The 15,781-nt window shown below is 36.5% G+C and overlaps 1 protein-coding gene across 13 annotated transcripts in view; it reads left to right on the forward strand.

Annotated features, from left to right (window-relative positions):
• The window catches only part of LOC145664751 (uncharacterized), a 248,516-nt gene that overhangs the window by 122,680 nt on the left and 110,055 nt on the right, over positions 1-15,781 (forward strand). The window contains exon 7 of one of the 13 annotated variants that reach the window (XM_081731654.1): positions 13,870-15,419. The exons of the other annotated variants lie outside the window; for them this stretch is intronic. Within the exon in view, the coding sequence (XP_081587780.1) occupies positions 13,870-14,626 (757 nt within the window). The 3' untranslated portion in view covers positions 14,627-15,419. Of the gene's footprint in view, positions 1-13,869; positions 15,420-15,781 lie in introns of those variants that run through there. 13 annotated transcript variants of the gene reach the window in all.

The raw sequence follows: 15,781 nt of genomic DNA on the forward strand, positions 1-15,781 counted from the left end.
ACTTGTTTGTGAATATATGTAATACGGTTTGAGATTTTTCAATTTTCTTTTAATGTGTAATATAACCACATACATTCTTGACAATTGGCACCTATCAAACTTCAAAATGTCCACCATTGGCACGCACACAGGTGAGTCTCTTGTGCCAGTCATCTATTGCAGTACGGAGAGCATCAGTCGGAAAATCCGCCACTGCTGCCACCAAGGAACGCTTCAAACTTTCAAGTAAAGGGCGTCTTTTCTTGCAATCATGTCTTCTAACACTGCCCACAGTTTGTAGTCCAGAGGGTTTAAATCGGGGCTACCAGAAGGCCACTCAGCACTGGAGATGAAACCTGGTACATTGGCCTCCAACCACTGTTGTCATTGGCTGGCGCAGAATGCTGCTGGAATATCCAGTGATCATTGTTAAACATAGTGTCACCTAAGTCCTTCACAATAGGCTCCAGAACAGTTTCTACATATACCCTGGCACTTGTTTTTACACCTTGCCCACAAAAGTGAAGTCTGGTAAGGCCTTCGTAGCTCACCCCCCACCAAACCATGACTGAGGAGCGGTGGTGACCTCTCTGAACCTTAGGAACTCTCCCACGAACTTCTCGAGAGTTTGCCGCATATATCCTATCATTTTGGCGTTTAAAGCTCTCTTCAGTGGTAAAGATTTTCTTGTCGGTAAAGAGGTTTTGCCGATGTCCATTGTTGGCGTACCGCTGTAGGAGCTGTGTTGCTTTCTGTTTCCTCTGCTTCTTCAGCTGTGGTGTCAAGAAATGCCCCGTGCTCCGCCGATAAATTCTGACCTTCAGGTCTTCAGAAAGTAACCTGGACATTGATCTTGGGGCCATGTTGAGCTCGCGTGTTATGATCTTCTGCTTCTGGAGTGGATTTCGCCGCACATGAGCCGCCACTGCTTTAACAGCTGCCACTGTTCTCACACTGCGAGGACGACCATCCCTTGGCCGGTCACGTATACTGCCGGTCTCAGTAAACCGCTGAATTGTCCAGTAAACAAATCTTTTGCTGATTTTCAGATGTTCCAGCAGTTTGAAAATCTCACTTGGTGAATTTCCACCCTTATGCAAGGCAATCGCTACAACGCTATTTTCGTACTCACCCCACTCGATGCTTAAGCGAAGCAGATCCACCCGTTCTTTCCCTGTTCGAACACACTGCCCAGGGCTGATCTTGAGCTAAATTGTACCCTGCCACCTGCACAACAGGTTCTACAGTCAAAGCCAAAAGTTTGTGACAATATTTATGACTAGATTAGGTATATTAATTTGTCAATCGCTTATCACAATGTTGCAGTCAAGAACGTGACTGTTTAAGAGTATTATTAACGCTAAAAGGAATATATTTCACACATCGTATTTTTCTATTCTCACTAGGGATGATTCCATACCGGGACCAGGTACCTGGAGGAAACCTATATATCGTCTGAACGCTCTTGCCATGAGAACTACGAAACCGTTTTCCAATCACGGGCAAACCCGCAACTTGACCATATAAGGATCCGCTTTGTTGGTTTTGTGACTCTTATGTAAGACATATTCGACAGAATAAAAATGAATGTTTAGATGTATCACGCAAAAGCGCCTGAGTCCATCATATTCTTTTTTGGCTCAATGCTAGAACGTGATTTGGGTAAGGGTGTGATATCATCACCTTGCACCCTGACGCACCCATTTGGTCAGTGTTGCCAACGAACTGTAAATACAATGTGGAAGATGGTTTCTGTACCACTGGATATATATCCATGAAACGTAGCATAAACACCGTTAGTCATTGAAAAATATACTGTGGACGTATTCCTCTTCCAAGTACTCCAGTTTGTCAGTGTTGCCAACCATTTTCTGTAAAAATGAGAAGGTGTAAAACAGGTCCCTATAATGAAACGTTTATACGCCAAACTTGGCAGAAACATCACACGACACTATAGCAAAAAGACGTTGAGTATTACCGTCTCCCAACCATCCTAGGTTGTCAGTGTTGCCAACCAAGTGTAATGCAAATGGTGTGCCATTGAACGAACATAGAACAAATGTGACAGCTGCAGTATTGGACAATGGAAAACATAGTGTGAATGAATGTCTCCCCCCAAAAAACAATTTGGCAGTGTTGCCAACCAATGCGAACATTCAAGATTTTCACATGAAGTTGACAGCATTGGCGGGCATAATTAGACTGCTGTCATAGTGTCAGTGTTTCCAACCATTCTAACATACATTTACTCGAAAGATTGCCTGACCATTGCAAACATAGAGACAAAACTTGAAATAAACATCATTCGACACAACAGCAAACATATTGTGGTTGGTACCATTTCCCAAGCACCTGTCTGTCAGTATTGCTAACGTTTTCAATATGAAAGTTCTTCAAATAGCAGCATAGAGCTTGGCGGTATTTTTATATTGTCTAATGTGACCATGTGGCTGAACATATATCATGGAACATGGCTGTTGACCATGCAGCAACGGACGGTACTTGTTAGAAGCTCGTGTAGAAAGAAAGGGTTGGATGAGTCATGCATAGTAGTAGTGGTAGCTCTATATCTAGTCGAATCAGCAAAATTTTTTGTGACGTCACAAGTCAAAGGTCAATGACCTTGGCCCGGGGTCAATGACCTATGGGGTACTTAGGACCACCCCTTCTAAATTTTGGCAAGGGTGCCTTTGTCCACCCCCTAAATTTTGGCAAGGGTACATAAAACCACCCCCCTTAAATTTTGAAATTGCCAAATCTGAAAATTTGGTGTGGTAGACTAGGACCATAGTATGTACTTCTATTAGTATTGGGGGTCTGTGTCGTTCCCTTTTATGGGTAAAAAATTGCCAAAAATTCAAATTTCGGAGGTTTTTGACCTAATTTATCCCCTTGGATGAGGTCTTATTACCTTATATGGTTATATGGTCATGTATAGGGGTCCATTCCCTTTCATAAGACATAGGTACATTTGTGCACCCCTTGAAATTTTTGGGAAAGGTACCTTGGCCCACCCCTTAAAATTTAGAAATTGCCAAATTTAAACATTTGGTATAATACTGGACCCTAATATATATCACTAAAAATTTGGGTGGTCCATCTCGTTCCCTTTTAGGGGTACAAAATTTCCAAAATATAAACGTAAGCAATACGTAATACCACGTGTTTGGTTTTTACCTAAGTTATCCCCTTTGATGAGGTCCTATTACCTTATATGATTATAGGGGTCAATTTCCTATCTTAAGACATGGGTATATTGATGCACCCTTCTTAAAATTTGGCAGGGGTCCACCCCTTCAGTTTTGGAAATTGGCCAATTTAAGCATAATACAGGACCTCAATATGTATCATGATAAATTTCGGTGGTCCTATTGCCAAATTTTTAGTACAACCAACTGTTCGGTTATTGACTCAATTTATCCTCTTTGATAAGGTTATAAGGTATGGAAGGGTATCCCCTTTCAATTTGGTAGGACCCTTAGGGTGTCAAATGCTAGTACGGTCACGTGATTGATGATTTGGTTTTGATGCGCGACGGGTCCCTGGTCAATGTTCTCTAGGAATTAGGTGGAAACTTTGAACAAGATTTATGACCAGGGTTCTCGTCTTATATCGCAGAGAACATTACTTTGAATCTGATAACGTTCTATGTAGCATATTAATGGAATGAACAATAAAAACACATAGATAAGCATAAATTATATTTTATTCATTTTTCTGGTTTCTTATTTTTCTTGTTACACTAATGTATTGACAATGTTTGTATATTGAGCTGGGTTGCTTCATTAGACCTCCTCCTCTTCTTGATTGTGATTATTTGTTTCCATGTTTTGCAGCATAGCACCGGTTTGAAAAACTTCGTATTGTGAATTCTGTAAAAAGAACGAGGAAAAAGATCACTATAGAAATAGATGATGATAAAGCAAATAGGCTCTCAATGATAAATATGATAAAATTACCTGGAAGGTATATTGTAGTAGTCTACGATCATTAACCGAGGGTACTGTTGTGAACAAGTATTGAATTTCACGCAGAGATTTTCCTTGGGCTTTACAGCACAAATAAAAATAAGCATTATAGCCACATACGGATGAACCAAGACTTTGCATTTGGCTATTATTATATTTATAGTACATACAATGAAGTTCTAAGAATGCAACATGTTGTGGTACATAAGGAAGAAGGCCAAAGCTGTCAAAATATTCTCCAACACCGCGATTATCAATATAAATTGCAATCCAATGGCTTCCTAATTTTGTGGATGGATCTGTATTTACAATGATTGCCAGAGGAAGAGAAATCCGTGAGGGCAACTCATCGCTTGCAAATACCCCGGTAAAATGATTTCTGAATAATGGACTACCGTTTAAAGCACTAGCTAATTGTAATGTATTCAACATCGTGATTGGAAATGATACATAACGTATACGTACCTTGTAATTTAGAAGTCCAGGATAATGTTGCGCTGGTGGTCGATCTCTAGGAGTGAGGAAAACTCCCCATACACAATACAATTTGCAGGTGCTGCTAATTTCTCTTGGAAATGAACTTCCAATCGGATAACTCTATGTCGTTTAAATTCCAATAGTGACCAATTCCAATTCCAATAGCGATCTCCAGCAGAAGAATCGGGAGTTAGGTCAAATACAAACAGTGTATATCCGTTCTTGTAGTCGGCTCTTAAAATTATATTTCCAGTATTGGTAAAATGTATGCCAGAGCCTGAGAATAATGTGTGGTACGATGAAATGTAGAGATTCTCTTCAAAGGTGGGTTGCAATGGTTTTGAAGGTACAGCTTTTCCATCCACGTACAATGTAAAGAAATTAATGTTTAGATGTTGAAATTCAAATGGATTGCTGGTAATAGTTCCACTGGATGCTTCATTCGATGTTAATCCTAATATAATACGATTTGGCAACGTTCCCATAAACAGGTTATAACAACGAAAATGTAAATTGAACAAAATCTAATTCTTATTGATTTTGTGGTGCTGATCACGAATTTGAAAGTTATTTTCGAATATTAGCTCTACTTTTCGTTTTACAGGCATGTCTAATAATAACGCTTTAAAAATAAATATATTCGCTTCGTTTGGGGTAAAATGTTACACTGATCTGGCAACACTGGAGAAACTGTATGAACGCTTGGTTTCATTGTGTTCCTTATCTCAGTAGTGTTCTGCTATTGTTAGAAAAGACAGGTTTAGTGCAGTTATCAGCGTTTTGGGTGTGACGTTTGTGTAGTGCAGGACATAAAAATATAACTACAAGTACGCAAAAATACTAGTATTTCGAATGTATATTTTTAAATAGTTGTCGGAACTATTTGAAGTGACATTTTGAGGATTTCAATAAACAAAAATGCCGCGAAATTGTGTAAACAGTGCGGATAGCTTCTGCTACGTGTGTGGGGAAGTGACATTTTCCTCACAAAAGGAGACTATAACACCACTAATAAGAAAAGCCTATCAATATTACTTTGGTTGTAAAATTGGAGACCTAGATAAATCTTGGGCACCCCACATTGTGTGTAACACGTGCCAGCAATCTAAGAAATTGGATTAATGGGAAGGGGAGCTCAATGCCTTTTGCAGTGCCCATGATTTGGAGGGAGCCAAGCGACCACATCAGAGACTTATTTTTGTATGGTTCCTTCCGTCAAGAAGGGAATTTCCACGAAGAAAAAGCGGGCCTTGATCTATCCTAACATTCCTTCTGCAATGCACCCTGTTCCACATGGAGAAGGACTACCTGTTCCTGACCCACCTAAAGAATACGATCTTTTTTCTGATGATGATCAAGAAGTTGAAGCTCCTGAATCAAGTACTTCGAAGGACCCTACGTTTATTGTAGAAGAACCTTCATGTGAACCACATAGACTTACTCAAGAGGAACTAAGTGATCTAATCAGAGACTTGGACCTCTCGAAAAGCAAAACCGAAATTTTAGCGTCACGCTTAAAGCAATGGAATTTAATGCAGAAAAAGTAAATATTTCAGTGTATCGGAATAGGGAGAAGATGTTCACTTCATTTTTTACTATTTAAGACACACTTGTGGCATGTACAGATGTAAATGGTCTCATGAGGGCACTTAAAATTAATTACGAACCTACGGAGTGGAGGCTCTTTATAGATTCGTCCAAGGTGACTTTAAAGGCAGTGCTTTTACATATTGGAAATGAACTTCCTTCAATTCCTGTAGGTTACGCAGTTCATATGAAGGAATCTTATGAAAACTTGAAACGTTTACTTCAAGCCATTAAATATTACGATTTTCAGTGACTCATTTGTAGTGACCTTAAAGTAATAGCACTGTTGCTAGGTATACAGTTAGGGTATACAAAGTATTGTTGCTTTATATGTGAATGGGACAGTAGAGATCGTGGATCTCATTACCACAAAAGTGATTGGAGTACCAGAGAAACTCTTCAGCCGGGAGTGAAAAATGTGCAGCATGAACCACTGGTAGATCGTAACCGAATTTTGCTTCCCCCTCTACATATTAAATTAGGTCTTATGAAAAGTTTTGTTAAGAGCATGAACCAAGAGGATGAGGCCTATAAGTACCTAAGAGGACAATTCCCTCGATTAAGTGATGCCAAAGATAAAGAGGGTGTTTTCATAGGGCCACAGATTAGGCAACTATTCAAAGATCACAAGTTCGACGAAATTATCCAAGGTGAGGAGAAAGCTGCGTGGGAAAGCTTGAAGAGTGTTTGTTCACAGTTCTTGGGAAGACACCGAGCAACAAATTACAAACAACTGGTAGCAAAGTTGTTATTGTGCTACGAAAATCTTGGTTGCAATATGTCTCTGAAACTTCACTTTCTTCATTCACATCTAGACTTCTTTCCCGAAGATTGTGGAGCAGTAAGTGACGAACATGGTGAGCGTTTCCATCAAGATATTGCAGCCATGGAGAAGAGATATGAGGGAAAGTGGAGCTCTAACATATTGGCCGACTACTGTTGGATTATTGCAAGGGATGCTCCAGATGTAACCTACAAAAGGCAAGCCAAGCGAAGACGCTCAAAATAAAATAATCCTGTACAAGGGATCACTTGAAACTTTTGTCTACATTGCAGTGTAGTTCTTGCACAAAAAGGTATTTGTACATATTTTTCATGTTTTGATGTTAATACTGATTTTTATTACGGAATTGTTAATGTTTAACTTGACCATGGTTACTTTATTTTCTGTATCGCAGTGAAACTGGTATTTGCGCAATTTTGAAAAAGGAAGTACAAGGTTATAGAAAGCTATAGGTTAGGGTACTTCTTAACTCCCCAGCTTATCACATCACAGTGAAATAGATTTAAAAAAGTAGTAAAATGTAGGTTTTTACAAGGATTTCGCTTAAATGTTCTATAAATATTAAGACATTTGTATATATATATACAGCTACTATTGTACAAGGGCGTTTTTTTCACAACCTGAGCTAAGAAAATTTTTTAATTATCATTTCCTTTCATATTATGCTTGAATGAATGTAAAAATCGCAATTTCAAAGAATTTACATACTTTCGATCAAAATTTGTTGAACAGTGTTATCAATAGTTTTGGATTGTATATCCTTCGGGATGGTAAATGATTTTATTTGAACCCTTGTCATAGGATACTTTGCCGGTGTAGATTGTAAAATTTTATTGTGTGCTAATTTGACACTAGGGCTAATGCTGACTTTTTTCACTTGCAACGATGCATCTAGAATATTGATTTTTGCATTGACACCACTTTCACTGGCCATGAGACAAAAGTTTGGTTTTGCAGGAATAAGTTTCACACGTAATTCCACTCCATGAATTAAAAAATTATCTTGATTAAAAATGTCACAATGAAGATGTCCAATCATATTGAATTTCATACTTTGTTTTGTCAGTTAATAGCGTTGTTGAAATCCATTGTTCTCACTGGTGGTTGCATTCATATGACCAGCCGTATCTTGAAACCACATAGCTGTTTGTAAATGTGTATTTTTAGCTCCATCACTATAATTGAGCAGTTTTTCCAGGTATGAAGGATATGGATGATTATGTGACGGAAATGAAATCAGTTTATTGTTGAAGTAGATTTGTACTTCACTAAACATAGCATTTAGAAAATCATTGACAGGTGCAATTGGTTTATCCGTTTTGGTGAAGAAGGAACCATCTGATTTCACAATTTGTGCTTGGATGTAAAGGTTTGTGGCAAATCAATATATTCATCACTGCTACCACTTACTACAAATTCTATTGGTGAATTTTCAGCTATTGAACTAATTGGTTTGTAGCCAATGATACGATTGTCCAGAACACTGGTTTGCGTGGGTAATGTTGAAAAAATGTCCAATTCACTTTTTACACATTCACAGGATTGATGATGTAAGAAAGCCATCGTTGAATTAATCAAAAATATCTGGTGACGATGCCAATGATCTTTTCTTTTTATGTGATAATTTACGTCTCTTCGTAGGATTGATGGTGGTGGTGTTCGTTGGAAGGTCAACCTCAAACTGAGAGCAGTCGTCCCATTTTCGTTTATGATATCAACTTCCCAGCATAGTTTTCAACTTATTTTTAGCTTTTTCTTGTAAATTTGATTTTGCCTTTTGCATCCGTTCATGAAACGATTCTTCCAGCGGTTGATTCGAGATCAGAAGATCATTAATCATATTGGCACCTGATTTTAATAATTCTTTTCCCACAGTTTTAGTTCCTTGCTTCACAAGTGGTAACACTGAACGAAATAAGCCACCAAGGAAACTTCCAATACCATGTCCTGCTTGATAGGGACTTCCCACATAGATGTTGCCGATACCGGATAACGCTTGTTTTTGGTAGTATTGCAAATACGGATCAGTCATAACGACGACGACGGAAATGTAGTTTTGTACACACCGTTCCAAAGGTGAATGGCATACGATGACCTGTGCTATCCCTTATATCGATTTGTATTTGCTCAAAATTCATTTTTTCCACCGGAATATGTGCTGGATTAAAGATTTGTACTGAATGACTTCCAGAAGTATGATTCACAGGATCCATGTTGACAATTTGTAGCAACGGTACCATTGTATCTCCAACAATGACAGATTCAATAATGTCACAGTAGACGTACATTTGTGATGGTAAGCCTAATCGTACATTCGGTGTATATTGTCCCTTTTGCATATCTTTTAAATCACTTTCGGTTCAAATCCAAGCATTAAACTAACACTTGGTGAGAATTGTACAGAAATATGGATTTCCTTATTGGGATGTCTTATGAGGCATATATTATTAGTTGGATCATGAGATATAAATAAATTGGTTTCTTTATTATGTGTATTAATTGCATGAGTAAGATCCCGTATATTGTTATAATAGCGTACAGGGATCGTTACAACCTTCGACGGTTCCTGATCATTACTACTTGATGATTTGTAATATATTTTTATTGTTTTCACTGTTAATGTTCAGTAAAGAATGTGGATAATGAATCTCTACAATTGCCACATCCCATTTCTGGCGAAACTCTACACATCGTTGTAATTTCGTAATATATGAAGTCAATGTATTTTCTGGAAAATAATCCATGGAACTATTACTGGGAAGTGTAGCGTAAAAATCTTGATCAGGTTACATTCTTCTTCTTCTTCAATGAAGTTGCAGGGATCCACGAATTGAATGATGTAGGATATCCTTTCCACTGGACGAGATACTCCTTTCTGCGACCTTTTGTTCTTGTGCGTAATATTTTATCGATGAGGAACATCGAAGGGAGTGGTACTGGTTGTAATTCTTCTCTGTAGAAAACACCATCGATGAGTTGATTTAAATCCTCTAGTCGATATACTGGTGGATTTCTTGGTACAACGGCTTTTACTCTAAATATTTCCCACGTCCAGTTCTCGAGGTAACCCTTGTCAAAGATATGGTTTGTTTTACTAATACGACCAGTATCACAACAGATAGATCCGTATCTTGTTTTGAACGTTGTAGTTTTTTGTCGTATAAGTTATGCCACACCCCCAGTAAATTGTCCTGAGAAACGTTTCCAGGTGCCATTTTAATACTGGAATGTCGACTTTCATTGTATGCTTTTACAAGTAAAGGCAATACTTTGATGTACTTGTATGTTTGATATTTGGTAAAGTATTTCCACATATGATGTTTCAATGTCTGATTAAATCTTTCTGCGATGCTGGCTTTAATACCTGGATCCTTTGTTGTAACATGTTGCACGTTGTGTTTCCTGAGAAACTTTTGTACTGTCTTGTTGGTAAATTCAGTTCCTTGATCACTACGTAGCACAATTGGTTTCCTGTCCTGGAAAATCATTTCAAATGCATTCACTATATCCTCGGCACTTTTTGATTTTAGTGGTACAGGTCACCCGTACCGACTAAACACATCAATCACTGTAAGAATATAACGGTAATTGTCATTATAGTTTTGAAGTGATAGTAAATAATTTAAATCACATTCCCATTGATCATCAGTATTGTTGAAAAGATAAAAAAAAATCTCTACGGAAACGACGACGTACAGGACGATGTAACGTGTAGGTAGGGTGTTTGTTTAACCAAAGTTTTACTTTGGCTAGAGATATAGATTTTCCTGTGGCTTGCCTTAATTTCTTTGCAGTAGAAAATGATGCAGGATGTGCTGGATTGTAATAAATGGATTTCAACTTTTTGTTCATGGTTTGTACGTTGATCATTGTGGAATGATACGTTTTCTTTTTGGTTGGACTTCTAAAACATCATCATCATCATCTTCTCCGGAAGAAAATAATTCAGGTGCAGGTTTGGTGGTACAGATCCTTTAGATGCTGTTGTACTATTATGCTTGACAATATAGTTTAATCTTCGTGGATTACCAATCAATTCTTGAGGTGTGTTTGACGATGCAAGGTATTTGCAAAACAATTCCCAGCCTTGAGGATTAGTATGTTTCCTCGGTCGAGTCACATCACACATTAAATTTACCATATTGGATCCATGTAGTTTATTATCGTTAATGTACACTGTTCCTTTATGATCTCACGTAATTGCGTCATCTTGTTTTAGACGACGGAATAGTAATTCGGCTTTATTACGATACATTTGTAGTATTGCGGCTAAAATTTCTTGCTTTGTGCTATCATCAACATTCGGAACGTCACCATCAGGTTTCATTGATGTAATTGTAAGTGGTATTTGTTCTTCTTGTTTACGTATCACATAAAGATATTTCTGTAATATTCTATTGTACTGATTCCATTTTTCTTCATCACTTGGATACGATGTATTCAATATAGATTGCATTTCACGATCGAGATTAGATTCTCGATTTTCACTCGCACGGGCTGATGATGCATGCATTCGTTCAAGCATTTCTAGTGGCACTAAAATCATCTTCTTGCTATGTTCCATGATGTTTATTGTTTAAACAAAATACTGGATAACACACTTCCTACAATAGATGCAAGTAATGCAGGTAAGAATCCTCCTTGTTGTACGGCTAAATGTTTCTTCTTTTTATCCAATGATTTTGTATTGTCCACGAGATGGCGGAGCGTGTTCTTGTAACGCTTTAATCTTGCCTTCTACGCACTTGTCAGTGGAACATTGCCTTTTAAGACATTATAACAACATTCACAAATACTATGAATTAATGAAGCGTCTGCATTGGCAATAATAGCTTTACGCAATCTTGGTTTAGCTTTGTGCAGAGCATGTAGCAGACCAGCGTGTTTCACTGTAGGAGACATCGTGACAGACTGTCATCCTTTTCACATGCACAATAATTTAAACATGTTTTGTGGGTACGTAAACATAATGATGCAAATCGTCGGGAAAAATATTTGTACGAAATCGCATTTCATCGGGTGTTTCTTGTTTAAGATTCATCAGTAAATAGCCATGTGGATTTCTTGTTGCGTCAATACTTTTTCTTGTAGAAACAGTGGATGCTCAGGCATGATTTGATAACTCATATGCTTGATTTGTGACTTGTCACGTGGATTTTTAAACAACACCAAATACGAACTCATATTTCTATTGAACAACATTTAAACAACACCAAATACTCATATTTCTATTTGCTTTACTTTGATGAAATACATTTTGTGTTATAAATATCACACTAATATTTCGATGATGCGATCCTTTCGTGAACAAATCAACAATATCACTATTCACTTCTGGCATATGGTCATCAATAATAATCAAATGTGGTCCATCTTGAGGCTGAAAATCTTTCATTCGTGGAAGTCCTTTTTGAAATTTCACTGGAACCGACATTGTTGCATACACGTCCATTCTGCATAACACCAGTATATCTTACGAAATTTCGTATTGATCATGGTTGGGAGATGTGACTAATCGCTTCACAAAAAACGTTTTTCCACACCCACTAAGTCCTGCGAAAATACAGGTAAATGGATGCTTCCACTGGGTATCCATGATGAACACTAACACGTTGTTTCAAATATGATGCGTATTTAAAGTGGCTTTAATTTTTTTTGTTTTAGTTTGTAAATTCTTCCACTCTCTGATAAATGTTGGCGAGAAACGGAAAACCGTTTATCTGTTTATCGAATAGTTGAAAACCGTTTATTTATTAATCGAATAATTAAAAACTGGATAAAGTTTGACAGCTAACCGTGAAAGTTGATCACTGTTTGATTTTAAATTATATTTGATTTTTTGTTTGAAGTTTGTTTTCAAATTTTTTGTTTCAAAATTTTGTTTTAAATTTTTCCTTTGAAAATTTTGCTTCAAATTTTTAGTTTGAAAAATTTTTCGTTTCAGAAATCAATCAAGCTTTTTGTTTTGAAAAGTTTTTAGTTTGAAATTTTTGTTTGAAAGTTTGTTTTAATTTTTTATTTTGAAAATTCTTTAGTTTGAAATTTTTGTTTGAAAGTATTTATTTTAAATTTTTTGTTTTGAAAATTTTTCGTTTGAGAATTTTGTTTGAACTTTTTGTTTGAATTTTTTTGTTTGAAAATTTGGTTTGAAATTTTATTTGAATTTTTTTCGTTTCAAAATTTTGTTTGAAAATTTTTTAGTTTGAAGATTTTTGTTTAAAAGTTTTCGTTTCAATTTTTTGCTTTGAAAATTTTGGTTTATTTTTTTTAGTTTGAAAGTTGAAAAAAGTTTCAAATGCCATGAATCTTCTTGAAAATTTTCACCTAATTCCTAGAGAACATTGACCAGGGACCCGTCACGCATCAAAACCAAATCATCGATCACGTGACCGTACTAGCATTTGACACCCTAAGGGTCCTACCAAATTGAAAGGGGATACCCTTCCATACCTTATAACCTTATCAGAGAAGATAAGTTGAGTCAATAACCGAACACGTGGTTGTACTAAAAATTTGGCAATAGGACCACCGAAATTTATCATGATACATATTGAGGTCCTGTACTATGCTTAAATTGGCCAATTTCCAAAACTGAAGGGGTGGACCCCTGCCAAATTTTAAGAAGGGTGCATCAATATACCCATGTCTTAAGATAAGAAATTGACCCCTATAATCATATAAGGTAATAGGACCTCATCAAAGGGGATAACTTAGGTAAAAACCAAACACGTGGTGATACATATTATGTCCTATCGTCGTTTGAAATCACGCTGCACTCTCACAAAACTGCTTGTTTTTACAAATTGCAAAACGCACCAGCTTCGCTGCTGTGGGGTGAACGCTATTTTCAATGTTACTGTCCTCTAGCTGCCCTGGTCAGAACTAGGATTCTGAAAAGATAGATGGGCAAATACTTTGAGTTTACTGAGCTCTGTACAAAATTTCATGTAAATATTCAATTAAATGTTAATTATATGGCAATTTAAAATCAGGTACTTATTCTGTGATCACGCTGTATAATTCATTTATGGTGTTTCTGTTAATATAGACGTTGTATTTTTTTTCTTTTTTTAGAATTGAATGCACCGATGCTTATAGTATTATCGAAGAGAAGACAAAAAGCAAGAAAAAGCGATTTCAGTGTCAGATATGTTTTAAGGATTACTCCAAACGTAATACTTTAAATTGTCATTTAAAGAGACATTCAAACCCCAATGCCAAAGACTGGGGTTGCGCTGTTTGTGACAAACTATTTACATCCAGATATGGAGTTAGCGAACATCTTAAGAATAATCATGGCATAATCAAGGATTATAGAAATTATGTAATTGTGAATTGCGAAAAGTGTGGCAAGAAACTATTCGATTTGGAATTAAAAACACATCGGCTCACACATGGATATTCTTGTCCTATATGTAATAAAGTATTCGATAAAGTAAATTCTAAACTGAAGCATATATACAGTATTCATCGCGGCCAAACACCTTATCCGTGTAATATATGTGGGAAACTTATCAAGAAATATATGTTATCACAGCATATTCAAACTCACAAAAAATCAACACAATGTGATGTTTGTGGCGCAAAGCTCTCGACCCCTGAAACTCTTAAATCTCATTTGACAACTCATACAGGAGAGCAGCCCTTTGTGTGTGATGTATGTGGTCGAAAATTTGCACGTAAGTACAATTTACATACACATATGAAGCTTCATGCCGGACAGTATAATATTGTGTGTGATCTATGTGGGAAGAGATTTGCCCAAAAATGGAATTTACGAACACATATGAGGTCATGTATGAAGAGTGCGTCAGCAAAAGTAACACTTTAGTATCCTTGATTGAAGTAGGATGTTCGAACAGTTTTGAAGTCGCCACTAATTTAGATTGTAAGAGGAAATGCAAAATAAAGGCTCTTCTTTACTTTGTAACGGACCATTTTTGTTACGGTACATACTTTGTACGTACTTAGTAACGGTACATGGCCGTTACAGTATATTTATGATTTAATAGAAATTCAATTTGTTAACTCGTGGGTTATCTGGATATCAGAAAGTTTAAATAGTTTGTTTAGTTAATCGATTTTATCAACATTTCAAGCATTTATTTACAACTAGATGTTCAATTTGTAAGTAAACATGCAGGTTCGGAATAATGAAATACATAATTAAAATAAAATTTCCTAATTAAATATTTGTCAAAATTGTTGTTGTTGATTTTAGTTTAGCGTCCCTTTTAGCAGCGAGGCTATATGAGACGTGGACCTACTGATTAACGTGGAATCCGAACCACATGAGCTCCCGCCGGGAATCGAACCCGGGTCTCCCACGCCAAAGGCGCGTACGCTAACCGCTTAGCCATTTGTCAAAATTATGTAACATAATAATTGTACATTTTCCATTCTAATCTATTGTAAATTGTAATCTGAGATTGTTTTCTGGCATGAAATCTAAAATTTGTTTATAAATCTGTAAAAGGAAGAAGAAGGAAAGTAATGATGATTATGATGATGTATTAAGTTCCTGTCATGAAAATTATTAATGTTTTGTGATTGAAATAGGCGAAAGGAATTCTTCACCAAATACACTATATTATTACAAGGATAGTGTTAATTAATTTGATGCATAGAATAAAGCTATCAAATATATACTTGTTATGAATTTTTATTACATATTTAAGTTGCTCGTTTTTCCTCAAGGCAATATAAATATGGAAAAGTAATTCTATTTCGTTGAGTTTTCCACAACTTGATATATACATATATTTCTTCATTCTACATACAAACGTTAGATTTTTGCGATAACATTCAATTTAAATTTCTACACATACATACTAGTGCTGTCGAATTTTTGTGACATTTGCGGTTTTCGGTTTTTGAGAAAACCGGTTTTCGAAACCGAAACTGAAAAGCGGATTTCCAAACGGAAACCGCAAAATCTCTTTTTGAAAGCGAAAGCCGCCCTAAACCATGTTTGCGGTTTTATAAG

Source organism: Thermobia domestica, chromosome 11, assembly GCF_964235325.1.
Source record: "Thermobia domestica chromosome 11, izTheDome1.hap1.1, whole genome shotgun sequence".
Lineage (NCBI taxonomy): Eukaryota > Metazoa > Arthropoda > Insecta > Zygentoma > Lepismatidae > Thermobia > Thermobia domestica.